General features: G+C 33.8%; 2 protein-coding genes and 4 non-coding genes across 7 annotated transcripts; 1 reads left to right on the plus strand and 5 right to left on the minus strand.

Annotated features, from left to right (window-relative positions):
- Nucleotides 1-1,855: 1,855 nt before the first annotated feature.
- LOC145069047 (uncharacterized) lies at nucleotides 1,856-3,173 on the minus strand. The gene is made up of 2 exons (XM_079016017.1): nucleotides 2,766-3,173; nucleotides 1,856-2,210 (listed from the first exon to the last, which is right to left on the minus strand). Exons 1-2 carry the CDS (start codon nucleotides 3,006-3,008, stop codon nucleotides 2,031-2,033), a joined length of 423 nt encoding a protein of 140 aa, XP_078872143.1. The 5' UTR covers nucleotides 3,009-3,173; the 3' UTR covers nucleotides 1,856-2,030.
- A 259-nt stretch (nucleotides 3,174-3,432) lies between these two features.
- Nucleotides 3,433-7,085, plus strand: LOC145069046 (uncharacterized). 2 transcript variants are annotated; one of them, XM_079016015.1, is made up of 4 exons: nucleotides 3,433-3,587; nucleotides 4,233-4,398; nucleotides 4,590-5,507; nucleotides 6,131-7,085. In XM_079016015.1, exons 2-4 carry the CDS (start codon nucleotides 4,297-4,299, stop codon nucleotides 6,926-6,928), a joined length of 1,818 nt encoding a protein of 605 aa, XP_078872141.1. In that variant the 5' UTR covers nucleotides 3,433-3,587; nucleotides 4,233-4,296; the 3' UTR covers nucleotides 6,929-7,085. The 2 variants fall into 2 exon arrangements, with proteins under 2 accessions (XP_078872141.1, XP_078872142.1); XM_079016016.1 differs by having other exon boundaries at nucleotides 4,611-5,507.
- A 517-nt stretch (nucleotides 7,086-7,602) lies between these two features.
- LOC145071744 (small nucleolar RNA Z43) lies at nucleotides 7,603-7,704 on the minus strand. The gene has a single exon (XR_013690752.1). It is a non-coding gene; the product is annotated as a small nucleolar RNA Z43 (small nucleolar RNA).
- Nucleotides 7,705-7,753: 49 nt separating this feature from the next.
- On the minus strand, nucleotides 7,754-7,840 carry LOC145071739 (small nucleolar RNA snR60/Z15/Z230/Z193/J17). The gene has a single exon (XR_013690748.1). It is a non-coding gene; the product is annotated as a small nucleolar RNA snR60/Z15/Z230/Z193/J17 (small nucleolar RNA).
- Nucleotides 7,841-7,876: 36 nt separating this feature from the next.
- LOC145071768 (small nucleolar RNA U83) lies at nucleotides 7,877-7,955 on the minus strand. Its single transcript, XR_013690775.1, has one exon. It is a non-coding gene; the product is annotated as a small nucleolar RNA U83 (small nucleolar RNA).
- Nucleotides 7,956-8,182: 227 nt separating this feature from the next.
- Nucleotides 8,183-8,283, minus strand: LOC145071746 (small nucleolar RNA Z43). Its single transcript, XR_013690755.1, has one exon. It is a non-coding gene; the product is annotated as a small nucleolar RNA Z43 (small nucleolar RNA).
- Nucleotides 8,284-14,148: the final 5,865 nt, after the last annotated feature.

The following is a 14,148-nucleotide window of genomic DNA, read 5'->3' on the forward strand; positions in this document are numbered from 1 at the left end:
AAATTAGTGGTGTATTGTCCACATATTATTATTATATATAAGGGCACCCACAACAATGCATTGAACTCCATATAGTTCAATAAATTGTCACATCATCTTTTTACAATCCATACAAATTTATCATTTTTTTCCTACAATGCATTCAACTCTACAAAGTTCAATATCAATAGAATGTTACAAAGTGTAATTTATAGTAAATATTTAAGAATTAAAAACTTTCATTTTTCCCATTGAAGAGTTTAATGGTCATTGAACTCCAAATCTATTGAATGTCAACGCGGCATCTCACAATGATGGGTTTTACCCATTGAATGACACATAGACTTGTCACCTCATTCAACTCTCTCATTGAACTCATCATTGTGATGCTCTAAGTAGAAAGATGTGTAAGAACAAAATGTAGAAGAATATTTAATTTTTCATATTTTTTTTGAGTAAATTACAAAGTTGGTCACTGATGCGAGTTTTAAATTGCACGTTTAGTTCATATTTTTTAAAAATCAACTCAGACCGTCCATTATAAGTTTAAATGTTACACGCTTAGTCTCTGATAGACCTGAAATGACTATATTGCCCTTTCTTTTATTTTTTTGGTTTGTTTATTATTTATAATATAAAAATTAAAAAAGGGCCCATTAACATCAACTCTCTCTCTCTCACAGAAAAGAAGTTTGGAACCATCACCGGAAATCGGGAACATTATGACCGCCACATACTATCACCCTCTTGAGCAGACCACTGACACCATCAAACTCTCTCTCTCTCTCTCTCTCTCTCTCTCACACCTGATGGGGACAGGTGAGCGAGAGAGAGAGAGAGAGAGAAAGAAAGAGATGATGATGATGCATCGACAACCCTATTTTTGTTGCATCGAAAATCACGACATTAACAACGGGGTAAGAAATGATGGCAATATAGATCTGAGACGATCCAATTGTTGACGAAGTTCAAATCTATGTCGGAAGATCGGGGTGGGAGGGAGCTTGCAGCGATTGTGCGAAGGCAGTGATGTGCAGGCGGCGAAGATTGGGGTGGGAGGGAGCTTGCAGCGATTGTGCGAAGACAGTGAGGTGCAGGCGACAATGACAGTGGCAATGTTCTGGAAATCGTTTCCACCATCACCTCTGGTAGTGGTGGTGTTATTTTGGCAATGGCCCCCACCTACCTTCTTTCACCTCTCTTAGAGACGAATGTAGACCCTGCCTCCTACCTCCTTCACCTCTATCTGCTAATGTGAACCTGAAATCCCAGATGCAAAAATCCCAAACAATCGAAATCCTAGAAAAATTGAAACACGAATCCTACATCTTCTTCTCTGAAATAGAAATCTATAGGTTTCAGATTGCATAAAATTAGTGGCCTCCAGTTTGAGAAATCGTTTCAGAAATTGGTTATCTATGTGGACGTTCTTATTTTTATGTTGGTCGAAACTCAAGAACATAGTTAACATAGGAAGAGAATATGGACAGGTTGAAGGCAGAGTCATTGGGGTGTGGTGGTCCATATATATTTTTTTATATTAAAAATAATAAACAAACTAAAAAGAAATCAAAAAATAAATGGCGAAGAAGAGTATTATCATTTCTGGTCAAGTAGGGGCAAAACGTGTAAGTTTTAAACATAAGAGAGACAACCTGAGTTAATTTTTAAAAATAGAAACTAAACATATATTTTAACACTTAAACGATGGACGAATCAATATATACACTTAAACGATGGACGAATCGTGTAATTCTGCATCTCAACCAATAGATTTTCATTTGTCTATCATGTTTCATGTACATAGCCGACCACCAAGTATTTTTGAATTAGCTAAACCCCAGAATTTTTAGTATTATGCACCTCAACCAGTATGTTTCCAGTTGCATTTTTAAGAATTTTTCCATAACAAAAACCAAGAATCATCGTTTAGCCATTAGTCCATTACAACGTCTCCTAACGACCATTAACTTCTTTTCAAATTTCAACCTATCTATCTCACAATTTAAAGAGCACAAAAATGGATGAACGAATCTAAGACCATGTTTAGTTTACTTGTCTGATTGTTCTTTATCAGGATCCTCTTCCTCTTCTTCCTTGTTCTCTTCCTCATCTTCTTCCTCATCTTCTGCAGGAGGGTCATATGGTGATGGTGGTGGCAATGGAGTTTTCATTGGACTAAACTGTGGAAATATATCAGGTCTTCTTCCTGGTTTTGGCCTTTCCCATTCCTGCCACAATTCACTACATGTTTCATTCATACTATTCAAATCCAAAGCACACAATGCTTTATGCATCTCATTTTAATATACAAAGTTCAAGAAACGATTCTAAGCGCAACTTGAACAAATCTTTATTGTGGTTAAATTTAGGGTTTAGGGACCTAGGATGATAAATGTGGTTGCTTTTTATGCTATTATTCAAGAAAATGAAAGAATAACTGTGTTTTTGTTCAAGAACAGAATTGTTGGGTGTGGGATAACATTAGGGTTTTTGAGATAAAGCTGAAAATGGGGATTTATGGTAGAATTAGTGTTCATCCTCAACATGTTGCTTCAAGAAAACCAGTATTATGCAAAAACTATCTTCTTAGAAATGAGTAAATTCAGCTTCTAACATCATACAAGCTTGAATTGGATACTTTCAATTAAACAATCCCAATCTAAGGTTATGCTTTCTGCTTTCACAAATCAATTGATGAAGAACTACGAAGAAGATGTAGACAAATAATTAGAACCCTAAATTTCTACACATATACAGATAGAAAGAGGGAAAAAGAAACATACCACAGGGAAATCAAGAGGGTTCCGACGAGTCAATTTCTCTTCGTCTGGGGCCATACAAACAACCATCGCCGCCGACGCCGTCCGATGAGTGGAAGCACATCTAGGAAACCTCGAAATTGATGAAGGAGCGATGTATGATGATGAAGATAGTCTTGAAGTTCCTGTAACTAGCGATGAAGATGGCGGAGATACCGAAGTCAAACAAGGTGTGAAGGAACGCACGGAGGTGTAAATCGCCGCCATATCTCAACTCTTCTTGCAAAACAATGCAACTGAAAAGATAATCAGAAGTACGAACCCACACCTACCACAACTACCGCCGCCGCAAACCACCGCCACCAACTGCCTTTCTACGGAGGTTTAAGAGAGATAAATCTCCGTTAGCAACTACTCTATCCACAGGGGTAAAGTTTGAGTTTTTTTCAAGAAGTGATAAGAGTGAATTACATGAATGGTCCTAAACTATTGGTTTATTTACATTTTCGGCTCCGAACAAAAAGTTTCACTTTTTAAGTAATCTAAGGACTGTTTTTGTAAATTAATGGCGTGGGATTTCAATCTTGAACACTTTTCTGAAGGGTAAAAAGCAAGACGTGGCCAAATAAGCTCCAGAAAATATGAAAAAGAAACAGGGTATTTATTTGTTCATTTCATTAGCAACCTCAAGAAAATTCAAAACTAATTTTAAATTTTCTTGATAATATTTGTGGATAAGATTTCACCTAAATGAGAGTAGACAACGATTTCTTACATGCAAAAAACATATATTCATCTTCCATCATGCATACCCAGTCTCCCTTGCATCCTGCTTCACTCAAACAGGTATTCTCTCTCTACAATCAAGTTTCAATCTGCACATTTTGCTCGATATTTGATTCTTTGATGTAGAAAGCTTTGTTCTTTGAGGGTTTTGATTCAATTTCAATAAGCATTTTAGGTTTATTTGCTTCATTTCAAAATTGAAAATGAAATCTTGGATTAGGATTGGATGATTAGAGTTCTGTTTCCATGATTCTTGGAAATGAAGAAGAGTGGACCTATTTTAGCAAATTAAGTGTCAATTAGCACATTTTGCTTGATATTTTGTTCTTTGATGATTAAAGCTCTGTTCTTTGAAGGTTTTCATTCATTTCCAATAAGAATTTTGGGTTTATTTGTTTCATTTCACGTTTAAAAACGAAATCTTGAAGTAGGGTGCGATGATTATAGTTCAATTTCCATCATTCTTGGAAATGAAGAATAATTGAACCTAGAGTTGAGAAATTGGGTATTTCTGAACAAGCAAAGAGTCTTTATGTTTGTAAAAATCTTTCTAGGGCTATTTGATGAAGTTGACAATTAGGGCATTCTAGTCTTTTACACAAACGAGCATGTCATATCCTGAATGGGGTATTCTTGAACATTATATTCATAGAATCTTGCATTTTCATGTCCTGTTTCACTTACTTTCTTACTGATTCTCTTTAGGATGTCCCAAGAAGAATAAGATCATGAATTTGAGGTGAAAGTTTGTTTCATAAAATTGTGTGAAATGGGAGAAAATGGTAAAGAAAGGTTACATTCTGTCATCATCAAGAAGCGCCGAAATGGACCAATCACAAGCAAGTCAAAGATTCAAGCATCAACTACCATGGTACATCAAAACTTAAAATCCATCTTGTTATCTTTCTCCTTTTATCTAACATGATATCAAAGCAAGATCAAGAAATGTCTAGTGAGAGAAAATGAATGAACTCCATAATACTATATCTTTTATTGTAAACCTAAAAAAAAACTATCAAAAAGTTGTGTCTTGTTAAGTTTGATGATATGTATACATTGTAGGAAACACATCTTGATGAAAAGATCCATTCGGGAACAGTTTCAGCAGTTGTAAGTTCAAGAACTCAATCACGTTGCAACATCTGCATGGAAGAAAAAAACAACAGTTGCCAAATAGTTCGATCAAGAACAAAACTAATGAAGATCTTGATAGAAAGAAAAAAGCCACAAGAAGTCCAATCAATCATGAAAGATTTAATCGAAGATGGACACATTCCAACTTTAGTCACATACACAACTCTCCTCGCAGCTTTAACACTCCAAAAGCGTTTCAATTCCATTCCATCTCTCCTTTCAAAAGTCGAATCCAACGGATTAAAACCCGATTCCATCTTCTTCAACGCCATCATCAACGCCTTTTCTGAATCCGGAAACATGAAAGAAGCCATGAAAATGTACAAGAAAATGAAGGATAGTGGATGTAAGCCAACAACAAGTACTTTAAACACTTTAGTTAAAGGACTTGGAATCATTGGGAAACCCGAAGAATGTTTGAAGTTATTGGAAATAATGACAACTGAAGAGAAAGTGAAGCCGAATGATAGAACGTTTAATATTATCGCTCAAGCTTGGTGTAGTAAGGGGAATATTATAGAAGCTTGGAATGTTGTGGATAAGATGGTTGTTTTTGGTATAAAACCTGATGTTGTGACGTATAATACGATTGCGAAAGCTTATGCTATGAATGGAGATACGTATAGAGCTGAAGAGATGATTTTTCAGATGCAGTATCATAAAGTAGCGCCAAATAAACGAACGTGTGGGATTATAGTTAATGGGTATTGTAGAGAAGGTAATATGATGGATGCTATGAGATTTGTTTATAGAATGAAGAATCTTGGAGTGCCTCCAAATGATGTTGTCTTCAATTCGCTCATCAAAGGGTTTCTTGATACTTCAGATTCTGATGGAGTTGATGAGGTATGCATGTATGTATATGTGTATGTATGTATGTATGTGTATGCATGTTTACACGTGTGAACTAAACAAGATACGAAGAACTATATTTTTTAGTTTGAGAAAACTATTTTGGGCAACTTTTGGATATGATCGCTTATACTTTATTTTTCAAATCAAGAATCTTGAATTTAAGAAATCTATTATGTAATCTGCCCTTTTAATTTTGAGGTTTCAAGAATCTTGAATTTAAGAAAATCTAAAAATGGGTTCTTGAAAAGTCAAGAATCTTGAATTTAAGAAACCTTCATGTAATTTGCCCTTTTACTTTTGAGCTTTCAAGTATCTTTTTAAGCAATCTAAAAATGGGTTCTTGAATTTAAGAAATCTATTATGTAATTTTCCCTTTTAACTTGAGCTTTCTAGAATCTTGAATTTAAGAAATCTAAAAATGTGTTCTTCAATTTTCAAAATTTAAGAAATCTATGCCTTTTTACTTTTGAGCTTTCAAGAATCTTGAATTTAAGAAATTTAAAAATATGTTCTTAAAGATCATCAAAAACTGATTATGTTCACATGAATCTTGAATTTAAGAAATCTAAAAATGTGTTCTTGAAACTGATTATGTTTTACATGAAATCTTTTAGGCACTAAAGTTGATGGAGGAATTCGGGGTGAAACCAGATGTGATTACATTCAGCACGATTATGAATGCATGGAGTTCAGTAGGATTAATGGAAAAATGTCAAGATATCTTTGATGACATGATGAAAGCTGGAATAGAGCCAGACATTCATGCATTCAGTATCTTAGCTAAAGGCTATGTTCGAGCTGGAGAACCCAAGAAAGCCGAATCACTTTTGCAAGTTATGAAAGAATCAAATGTAAGCCCAAATGTTGTCATCTTCACTACTATCATTAGTGGATGGTGTAGTGCAGGAAAGATGGATTATGCTATCAGGGTTTTCAATGAAATGGGCAAAATGGGTATTTCACCTAATTTGAAAACTTTTGAAACTTTGATTTGGGGGTATGGAGAAGCAAGACAACCATGGAAAGCAGAAGAGTTGTTGCAGATCATGGAGGAAAAAGGGATTGTTCCACAGAAGAACACTATTGAGCTTGTTGCAGATTCATGGCGTGCTATTGGTGTTAATAATGAAGTTCAAAGGATAATGGATCATGTTGAAGAAGACGATGATGATGAATATAACGAAAATGATGATGAAATAATTGATTCGGGTATGAAATCAAGAAGCGGAATTGTGGTCAAAAGGTCAAGGTTTTCAACTGAAAGCTTGAGTAGTTTGACAAGAAAGTCGATTTTGATTGCACATAGATGTCGATTTGGGGTGAAAGCCATGACAATGTTTAACAATAAGGTTCAAGTTAAAGTGCAAGTTGCAATTTATGGACACATGAGCACTTACAAATTGGTGTTTTGAGGTTAGTAAACTATGGATATGAGTAGAAAGCCTCTTGAATTGATTATGAAGAATTTGTAATCAAGAATTGTGTAATTTCTGTATAAAGAATGCCTAGATTCATACACATTGTATTCCCATCTCAACACAAGAAGTTATGTACATGTTCTTTGATCTATAGTCTCTTCTAAAGTTGAATCAAAATATTAAATTTGTTTACTTTATACATAGAGAAGTCAAAGCACATGTACAAAAATAATTCTTTACCATATGCCTATATAAACCTTTTAGAAGACATTTGCCCCAATGACAAACAAGTTACAAAAGGGTTCAAAATTCACAATACAAGGGTAATTGTAATTAATGAAACAAAATCCATATCAACAGCTTTCACAAGAAAGCTGAAGATATGATTAACACGAACACTTTCTTACATAGGTGTCTTGAATATCAATTGCTTTCTTCACGCAAATACCCTCTTGAGATGCAACAAACACCAAACAATAACACAATGAACATATGTAAACAAAACCGTATACTGAGAATAATCAAGAGAATAAGGCATCATAGATAAGAATTACAACATGAATAAATTCAGACATATGCTTGTCATTGTGTAAGATTTTCTTAATCACTTGCCAAGAAAAAATGAAATTGAACAAACAGATAAAAAAGCATAAAAAAACAGTAAATTGGGATTCAGTTTATGGGTGGTGATATAACAGAGTGGTCGGCAAGGTGATTATTCATCACCATTACGACGAACGAGACCTTATCACATGTAGTCGTCATTATCCCTTTTCAATCGATTTAAAACTTATAAATAAATAAAAAGGAACGAATTTTAGGGTTCATCAGATAGGAGCGAAAGACTAAAAAGATGTTTAATCACAGAGTATCATTTGAACTATGCAAAATCATCACTTGAACCTCTCAATTTCCACAAACAGATTAAAAAAAAATTCAAAACGCCTCAGAAGGAAGGCAGTATTTTGTGTAATCGTGATTTATCATTCTTACGCAAACATCAATACAATCATCATTGGCTGGTGAAAAAACAATTAAAGGTTAAAAATTTAATGGCCTCATAGAGAAGATTAGATTTAACAACATGGTTTAGTTCAGACATATGCTTGTCTTTGATTTAGAATTTAATCATCGGCCAATTTCAGGGAAAAAAATAAAAACTGAAATCACTAAGAACATAGAATAAGAAGCAGATGATAATCAAAGAAAAAGATTTGCGCAAAACTTTCATGGAAGAAGGAAAACAGTGGACTCAGTTTATGGGTGGTGATATAACAGTTTGGTCGGCAAGGTGATTTGCATCACCATTACGACGAACGAGACCTTATCACATGGAGTCGTCATAGCCCTTTTAATGAAAAAACTGAAAACCTAGTAAAAATTACAAATGGGGGAAAACCGATAAGAAGTTTTAGACAGAAAAATGGTGTTTCTGGAAGACTAGAAAAGAGTAGGTACATTAACAGAAAGATCTAACCTTCCATAAAAACCCTAATCGATAAACCCTAGTCGTTGAAAAAGAGAATGGAGATTGGCTATGAAATCTGATTGATTATGGGTTTCTACTTATAGAAGGATCCTACGGTTTCGTTGCAATTAAAGGATCCGAATCGGGGCCCCGAGAGGACTGTTTGGGCTTTCTGGCCCGTTTTATCTTGTCCAACTACTTTATCTTATTGTTTACAATTAGGTTTAAACCCGTACGGCGGTAGATAAATTTAAATAGATTTATAATTGTCTACTTTGATAAAATAAGATATCAAAGTTTAGGAAAAATTAAGAATAGTGATTTTGTAATTAACATAAATAAATCAAAAACAATAAAAATATTACAAATCAATTAATTAAAATGATGGATGAAATGTGATTTACAAATATTAAATAATAGATGCTACAAAATAATTGTTTAAAGATTCCCCAAAACTTTCTTATAAATAACATTAAAAGTTTTATTTGTGAAACTATTATCCTTATCTAAAATTAACAATTTTAATCTATCTCTGTTTTGAACTCTAAGGCAACATACAATTGGTCATGTGAAAAAACGGGATCTTTGATAAATAAACCAATCTTGGATAACAAATGTCTCTGACTCTTAATGGTTATTGCAAAACATACAGTCAATGACTCTTAATGGTCATTGCAAAACATACAGTCAATGAAAATTGTCTTCTTTGGAATTGAAAGAGATTTTTCTTTTCTAATGGAGTTAAAGACATTATTGGAATAAAATAGCGGTTTCCAATATTAGTTCTAGATATGATACGTGTCTCGATAACACGTTTGCCTAATGATATCACCTGCAGTCTTGTCCCATTACATAGGCTATTTTGCTGATTAATATTTCTCAGCAACACAACTGGAACACCGATTTTTAAAACAAACTTATGGTTTGGTAAACCCGATACTTTCAGACCATTTAAAACATCAGGTGAATATAATTTGCATCAAACTGATCATGGACAAATTCAAATTGATATATACTATCCGAACTTAAATATTCAATCTCATCTCGTGGAAACTTCGATAGCAAACGGTCGTTTATTTCCTAAACCACTTCATTCTTTGGAGCAAGTATTGTTCTTTCTTGAAAATAGCTTGTAGTGTTGTACTTTTCCAAAATCAAAGGTATACAAACTCGATTGATGAACTTATATGATCATGTGGATCATTAATGAGAATATCATCCAAAATATCAATAACTATATCGTCGTCGTTCATACCACCAAGTTTGTATTCTCTTATATCCAACAGCCACTTTGCAAAATCTCTAATTTTTTATATAGCAAAATGATCCCTTCCAACAGTTAGCCTCGTGTTTTTTTGTTACTTTATGGATTTTGGACTGTTTCCATAAATATGAAGAACTTAAAGAAGCATTAACAATGTTCTATTGACTCCCACCAAGCAGGTAGAATTTGCTTGAAGTCTCCTCCAAAAAACAATAAATTTCCCTCCAAACGGAATATATATGTTGATAGAATTTTCAGACCTTAATATATCTTTCCAACTTCGATCTAAAGTTTCAAATGCATGCTTATGGATCATATGTGCTTCATCTCAAATTATCAAATCTTCTGAAAGGACAACTCCTTTGGTCTTAGAGTAGCTCATACTCATTAAGTCCAATAAAAGGGACTAAAAACTCATAAAACTTCTAATGGCAAAGTCTTAAGGAAATACAAGTCAAGATCAAAGCTTTATACCTTCTAGAGCTTCCCAAGGAGGCAAAGATCCTAGACCCATAAGCTTGCTTCCACACCAAGGCTCCTCAATATATCTTCTTTCTTCGTTCGACACACTAAGAACATGCACTTAAGCTCAAAACACACACTCAAAGGATTAGGTTTGTGAAAACATCTCAAGGGGAGTGGAGGTTGAAGAGGTGAGCGACAATTAAGATATAAGGATGGTTATATATGAGCTCAACCCTAAAATTTAGGGTTTCCAAACCTGGCGAGTACGCCCCACGTACGCTGACGCCTAGCTTACTAGAGCATGCCCTCGTACACTAAGTGTACACACGTACGCATGGCGTACTCTCAGTCTTCTCAATTTACAATTTCACCACTAGGGATTCCAATGGACACATTCTTCTACTTAGGGACTGGAATGCAACATAATTAAATTATAAGCTGAAATTAGGAGTACATCACCATCAGTATGTTACACAATGCAAGAAACATACGATAAAACTGAGTCTTTATAATGGGAATGTCATAATCTAGCTCTCGGTGATAAGTCGATTATTTGAAGAAGACACAGAATCAACGTCCGTGAAAGGCATCTTTGTATATTTTTTGAGACTAGAGTTGTTTCGAAGTAAAATTTGTTTTATCTCGAACAAAGTTAAGTTCTTAAGTTGATCTTCATTTAGTAATAAGTTTGGAGGACAAATATGAAATTTGTTAGAAATATTATTAACCACATTCATTTATAATTATAATATTATTTCATGCATGTTTAAAAATAAATAATTTACTTTTTAAATAAATAATAATAATAATAATAATAATGATAATAATAATAATAATAATAAATGATAATACCTAGAGACTTGATTCTCTGTTGTTGGTTGCAAAGAATTTCATCCACCAAATATTCTCATATATTTCCCCAAACAGCCTTCGGTTTAGACAAACTGTTGCACATCAACAATGTAGCAAATAAGAATCGTAGATAAAAACCATATCCATAATGACTTGCTTCTTTAATTGCATCGATGTATTCATTGTCATCATCCAAGAGCCCAAGAGCATGACAAGCATCTCAAAAAGAAGAATATGCTTCACAATTTACTATGCGAATTTATTCAAATGATTTCGGACCTTTCACTTTATTTAACATAATGCTTAAGAAATAAGCTTCTCCAAAATTAAGTGAAACCGAATGAATTCTACCAACGCACTTTCCTACTTCACTTGGCTTCCAAATCCTATCACCACGTTTCCAAACAAACTTTGTATGAAATTTAACATACATGAGTTTTCGTTCAAGACGATAAATTGCATTACACTCCATCCAAGTTGTGAACATTGAAGCAGCAACAAAAGGTTTGTCCAGCACATTATCAATATCAACGTCTTCCCCATATACAATTTGTTGTTGACTAGGAAGATGGAAAGGTAGTCTAACCACAAAATGATACTTTTAATGAACATCATATTTAAAAATGTGTCATGATGCTTCACATGCAGATAAATATCTACAGTCATAATATTCATTTATTTCATTGACCGCATCATTATTATCACAGTCATTGTTGCTTTGTACAACGACAATCGTAGCTCTATCAGGTCCCTTGTTTATGTATTTAAATAAATACTTTATAGAAGAGCCCTGATTGCACCATTCACCATTAATATGTGCATGATATATTTTAAATAGATATTTGTTATAAGGGACAACGTTTCTATTATCCAATTTCACACCCGCTTTGGTACCTCGACAGAAATATCGGATCGATAAATTCAACATTGGGTAGCTTATAGTCAGAATGCATGAATAGACATATATGACTATGTGGAATACCTCTTTTAAGAAATTCAATTGTATAAACAACTGCAAAATATACTGCACAAAATAAAATATTGTTAGACCGTAAGCAAAAAATATAAAAAATATAAAATTTTATAAATTATGAAAAAACATAATTTTGAAATACCTGCTTGAACTATGCCGAAAATGTGATTCTCCCTTAGGTCTTTAATAAATGCATCACGTTTGATCTTAAACAACCTACATAGTATATCAGGTTTGTCTTTTGGTTGAAGTGGGCCATTTGAGATTACACGTAAAGGTTATGAAGAAATCAGAATATCCAAACCATTAAATAGCGACAAGGCATCCAAATATTTATGCAGTATATAATATGCACAACTAGTAAAGGATGGAGGTATATCACACATTGTCCGACGTTAGAGATATTTGTAGTTCCTTGAGCTTTTTAGTTACGTAAATTATCATAAGACTCGCATCTAAGAACATGTTGTGTAATGTAATTTATCAGTTTCAATCATAGTATACGCATCTACCAAAAATTGTTGAAACGACCTTTTTGAATTAAGAATCAGTAAGAATGAATGATCCCTGTCTTGAATTCTATAAGAAAAAAATCTCTCATTGTACATTTCGCCCACTTTCTATTGTTTGTAAATGTAACACCTCTATGAAGAATTTCAACACTATAACCATCATCCCCATATGGAAATAGTAGTGGATATTAGAGAGGAAGGTAAGAAGGGTGCAATTCACTGACAAAATAGTCGATCATTTGAGAACCACCACGTCATGGCAAACCCTTGGCCACATCTTGGTTTCTAGCAGAATGTAAAAAATCTTCATTACGTGTTTAATCCTTACAGATCTAAAACCACAACTTTAGATCTAGTTCTCTACAATGACTTAATGGATAAAGTTTCCAACTCTATCCAGTAGGACTCTATCCCACAGCCAGATCTACAAACGTAATTCCATTAAGTCCTTAATATTGCCCAAAACTTGTGCATGAACACAAAGTGTCACACCCCGCTAAAACAGAAACACGATGTACGACAGTACAAAGAGTCTCATTGCAAAAGTTAAAGACAATGACAATCATAGTGTTTGAAAACAATATAATTTACAATAAGTTTTAAACATCGTTGGAAAATAAAATCAATACATTTGAAACAAACACATACAAATGCCTCTACCAATGTTTAAAAAATCAATTTTTTAGTTGAGCCGACATAGTGACCGGTTCCCGGTTCGACCGCCAGGCCAACCGATTTATGTATTTTTTTCGTATTTTCTTACACACATAAACACACATATACATACTACATAAATCAAGAATTTGACGTCCATACTTTCAAACATTAAAAGTATACATAAAACAACTTATAGAATCATTCCAAATACATTAAAAAAACACAACCATAAGTTTTATATAAGGGTGAGCATTTGGACAATTGGACCGGACCGCACCGGTGAACCGGACCGGTTTTCGGACCCCCGAGCCGGTTCTCGGTTCTAAGATTAAAATCGGTCTGTTTTTTTCCCGGTTTGGTCCGGTTTTTACCGGGTTTAGAACCGGTTAGACACGATTAAAAAATCAATTTAGTAGGCTTTGGCTTTGAGGCGTCGACGATTCCTTTCCCATAACAACGTATGACGCAAAGAATGAAAGAAAGATCACTCAATTCGATCATCAAAATCTTAGCTCGGACGCAAGTGCGTAACCCTTCTCCAAGTCTCAATCCAATCTCGCAGGTGGCAAGTCTCAATTTTATAGATTTTATTCCTTCCTACTTCTCTCAAGTCTCAACGATCGCTTCTCCCTCTCTCAAGTGAAAATCGATTTTTGTGAAACTCAACTACTCAAGTGTCAATTTAGAAGTAATGGAATCAAAAAGTCGGAATGCTAATTGGATTGGAGATGATGATGATGAAACTCAAGTAAGGGTAATGATTTTTGGTTCTTTTTTGGTATTTTTTTTAATTAACAAAGAATGTTGTTATATTTAGTTGAATTCTTGTCAAAAAAAAAAATTACTGTTACTATATGTAAACTAGGGTTATGATTTTTTGTTGATTTTTGTTAATTTTTGTTGAATGTCATATAGTATGTTGTTATATTTAGGTTATTTGTTGTCAAAAAGTTTTTTTTTTTTTTTTTTTTTTTTTTTTTTTTTTTTGTAATTGTATGTAAACTAGGGTTATGATTTTTGGTT

Source organism: Lactuca serriola, chromosome 8 (assembly GCF_051521515.1).
Source record: "Lactuca serriola cultivar US96UC23 chromosome 8, Lser_US96UC23_V15, whole genome shotgun sequence".
Taxonomy (NCBI): domain Eukaryota; kingdom Viridiplantae; phylum Streptophyta; class Magnoliopsida; order Asterales; family Asteraceae; genus Lactuca; species Lactuca serriola.

Excerpts from the sequence above, each read along its gene's own strand:
- LOC145069046 (XM_079016015.1), top strand. The coding sequence starts at position 4,297 with ATGGGAGAAAATGGTAAAGAAAGGTTACATTCTGTCATCATCAAGAAG. Across the intron at positions 4,399-4,589 it reads TTCAAGCATCAACTACCATG|GAAACACATCTTGATGAAAA; the intron begins GTACATCAAAAC and ends TATACATTGTAG. Across the intron at positions 5,508-6,130 it reads ATTCTGATGGAGTTGATGAG|GCACTAAAGTTGATGGAGGA; the intron begins GTATGCATGTAT and ends GAAATCTTTTAG.
- LOC145069047 (XM_079016017.1), bottom strand. The coding sequence starts at position 3,008 with ATGGCGGCGATTTACACCTCCGTGCGTTCCTTCACACCTTGTTTGACT. Across the intron at positions 2,211-2,765 it reads ACCCTCTTGATTTCCCTGTG|GAATGGGAAAGGCCAAAACC; the intron begins GTATGTTTCTTT and ends GAATTGTGGCAG.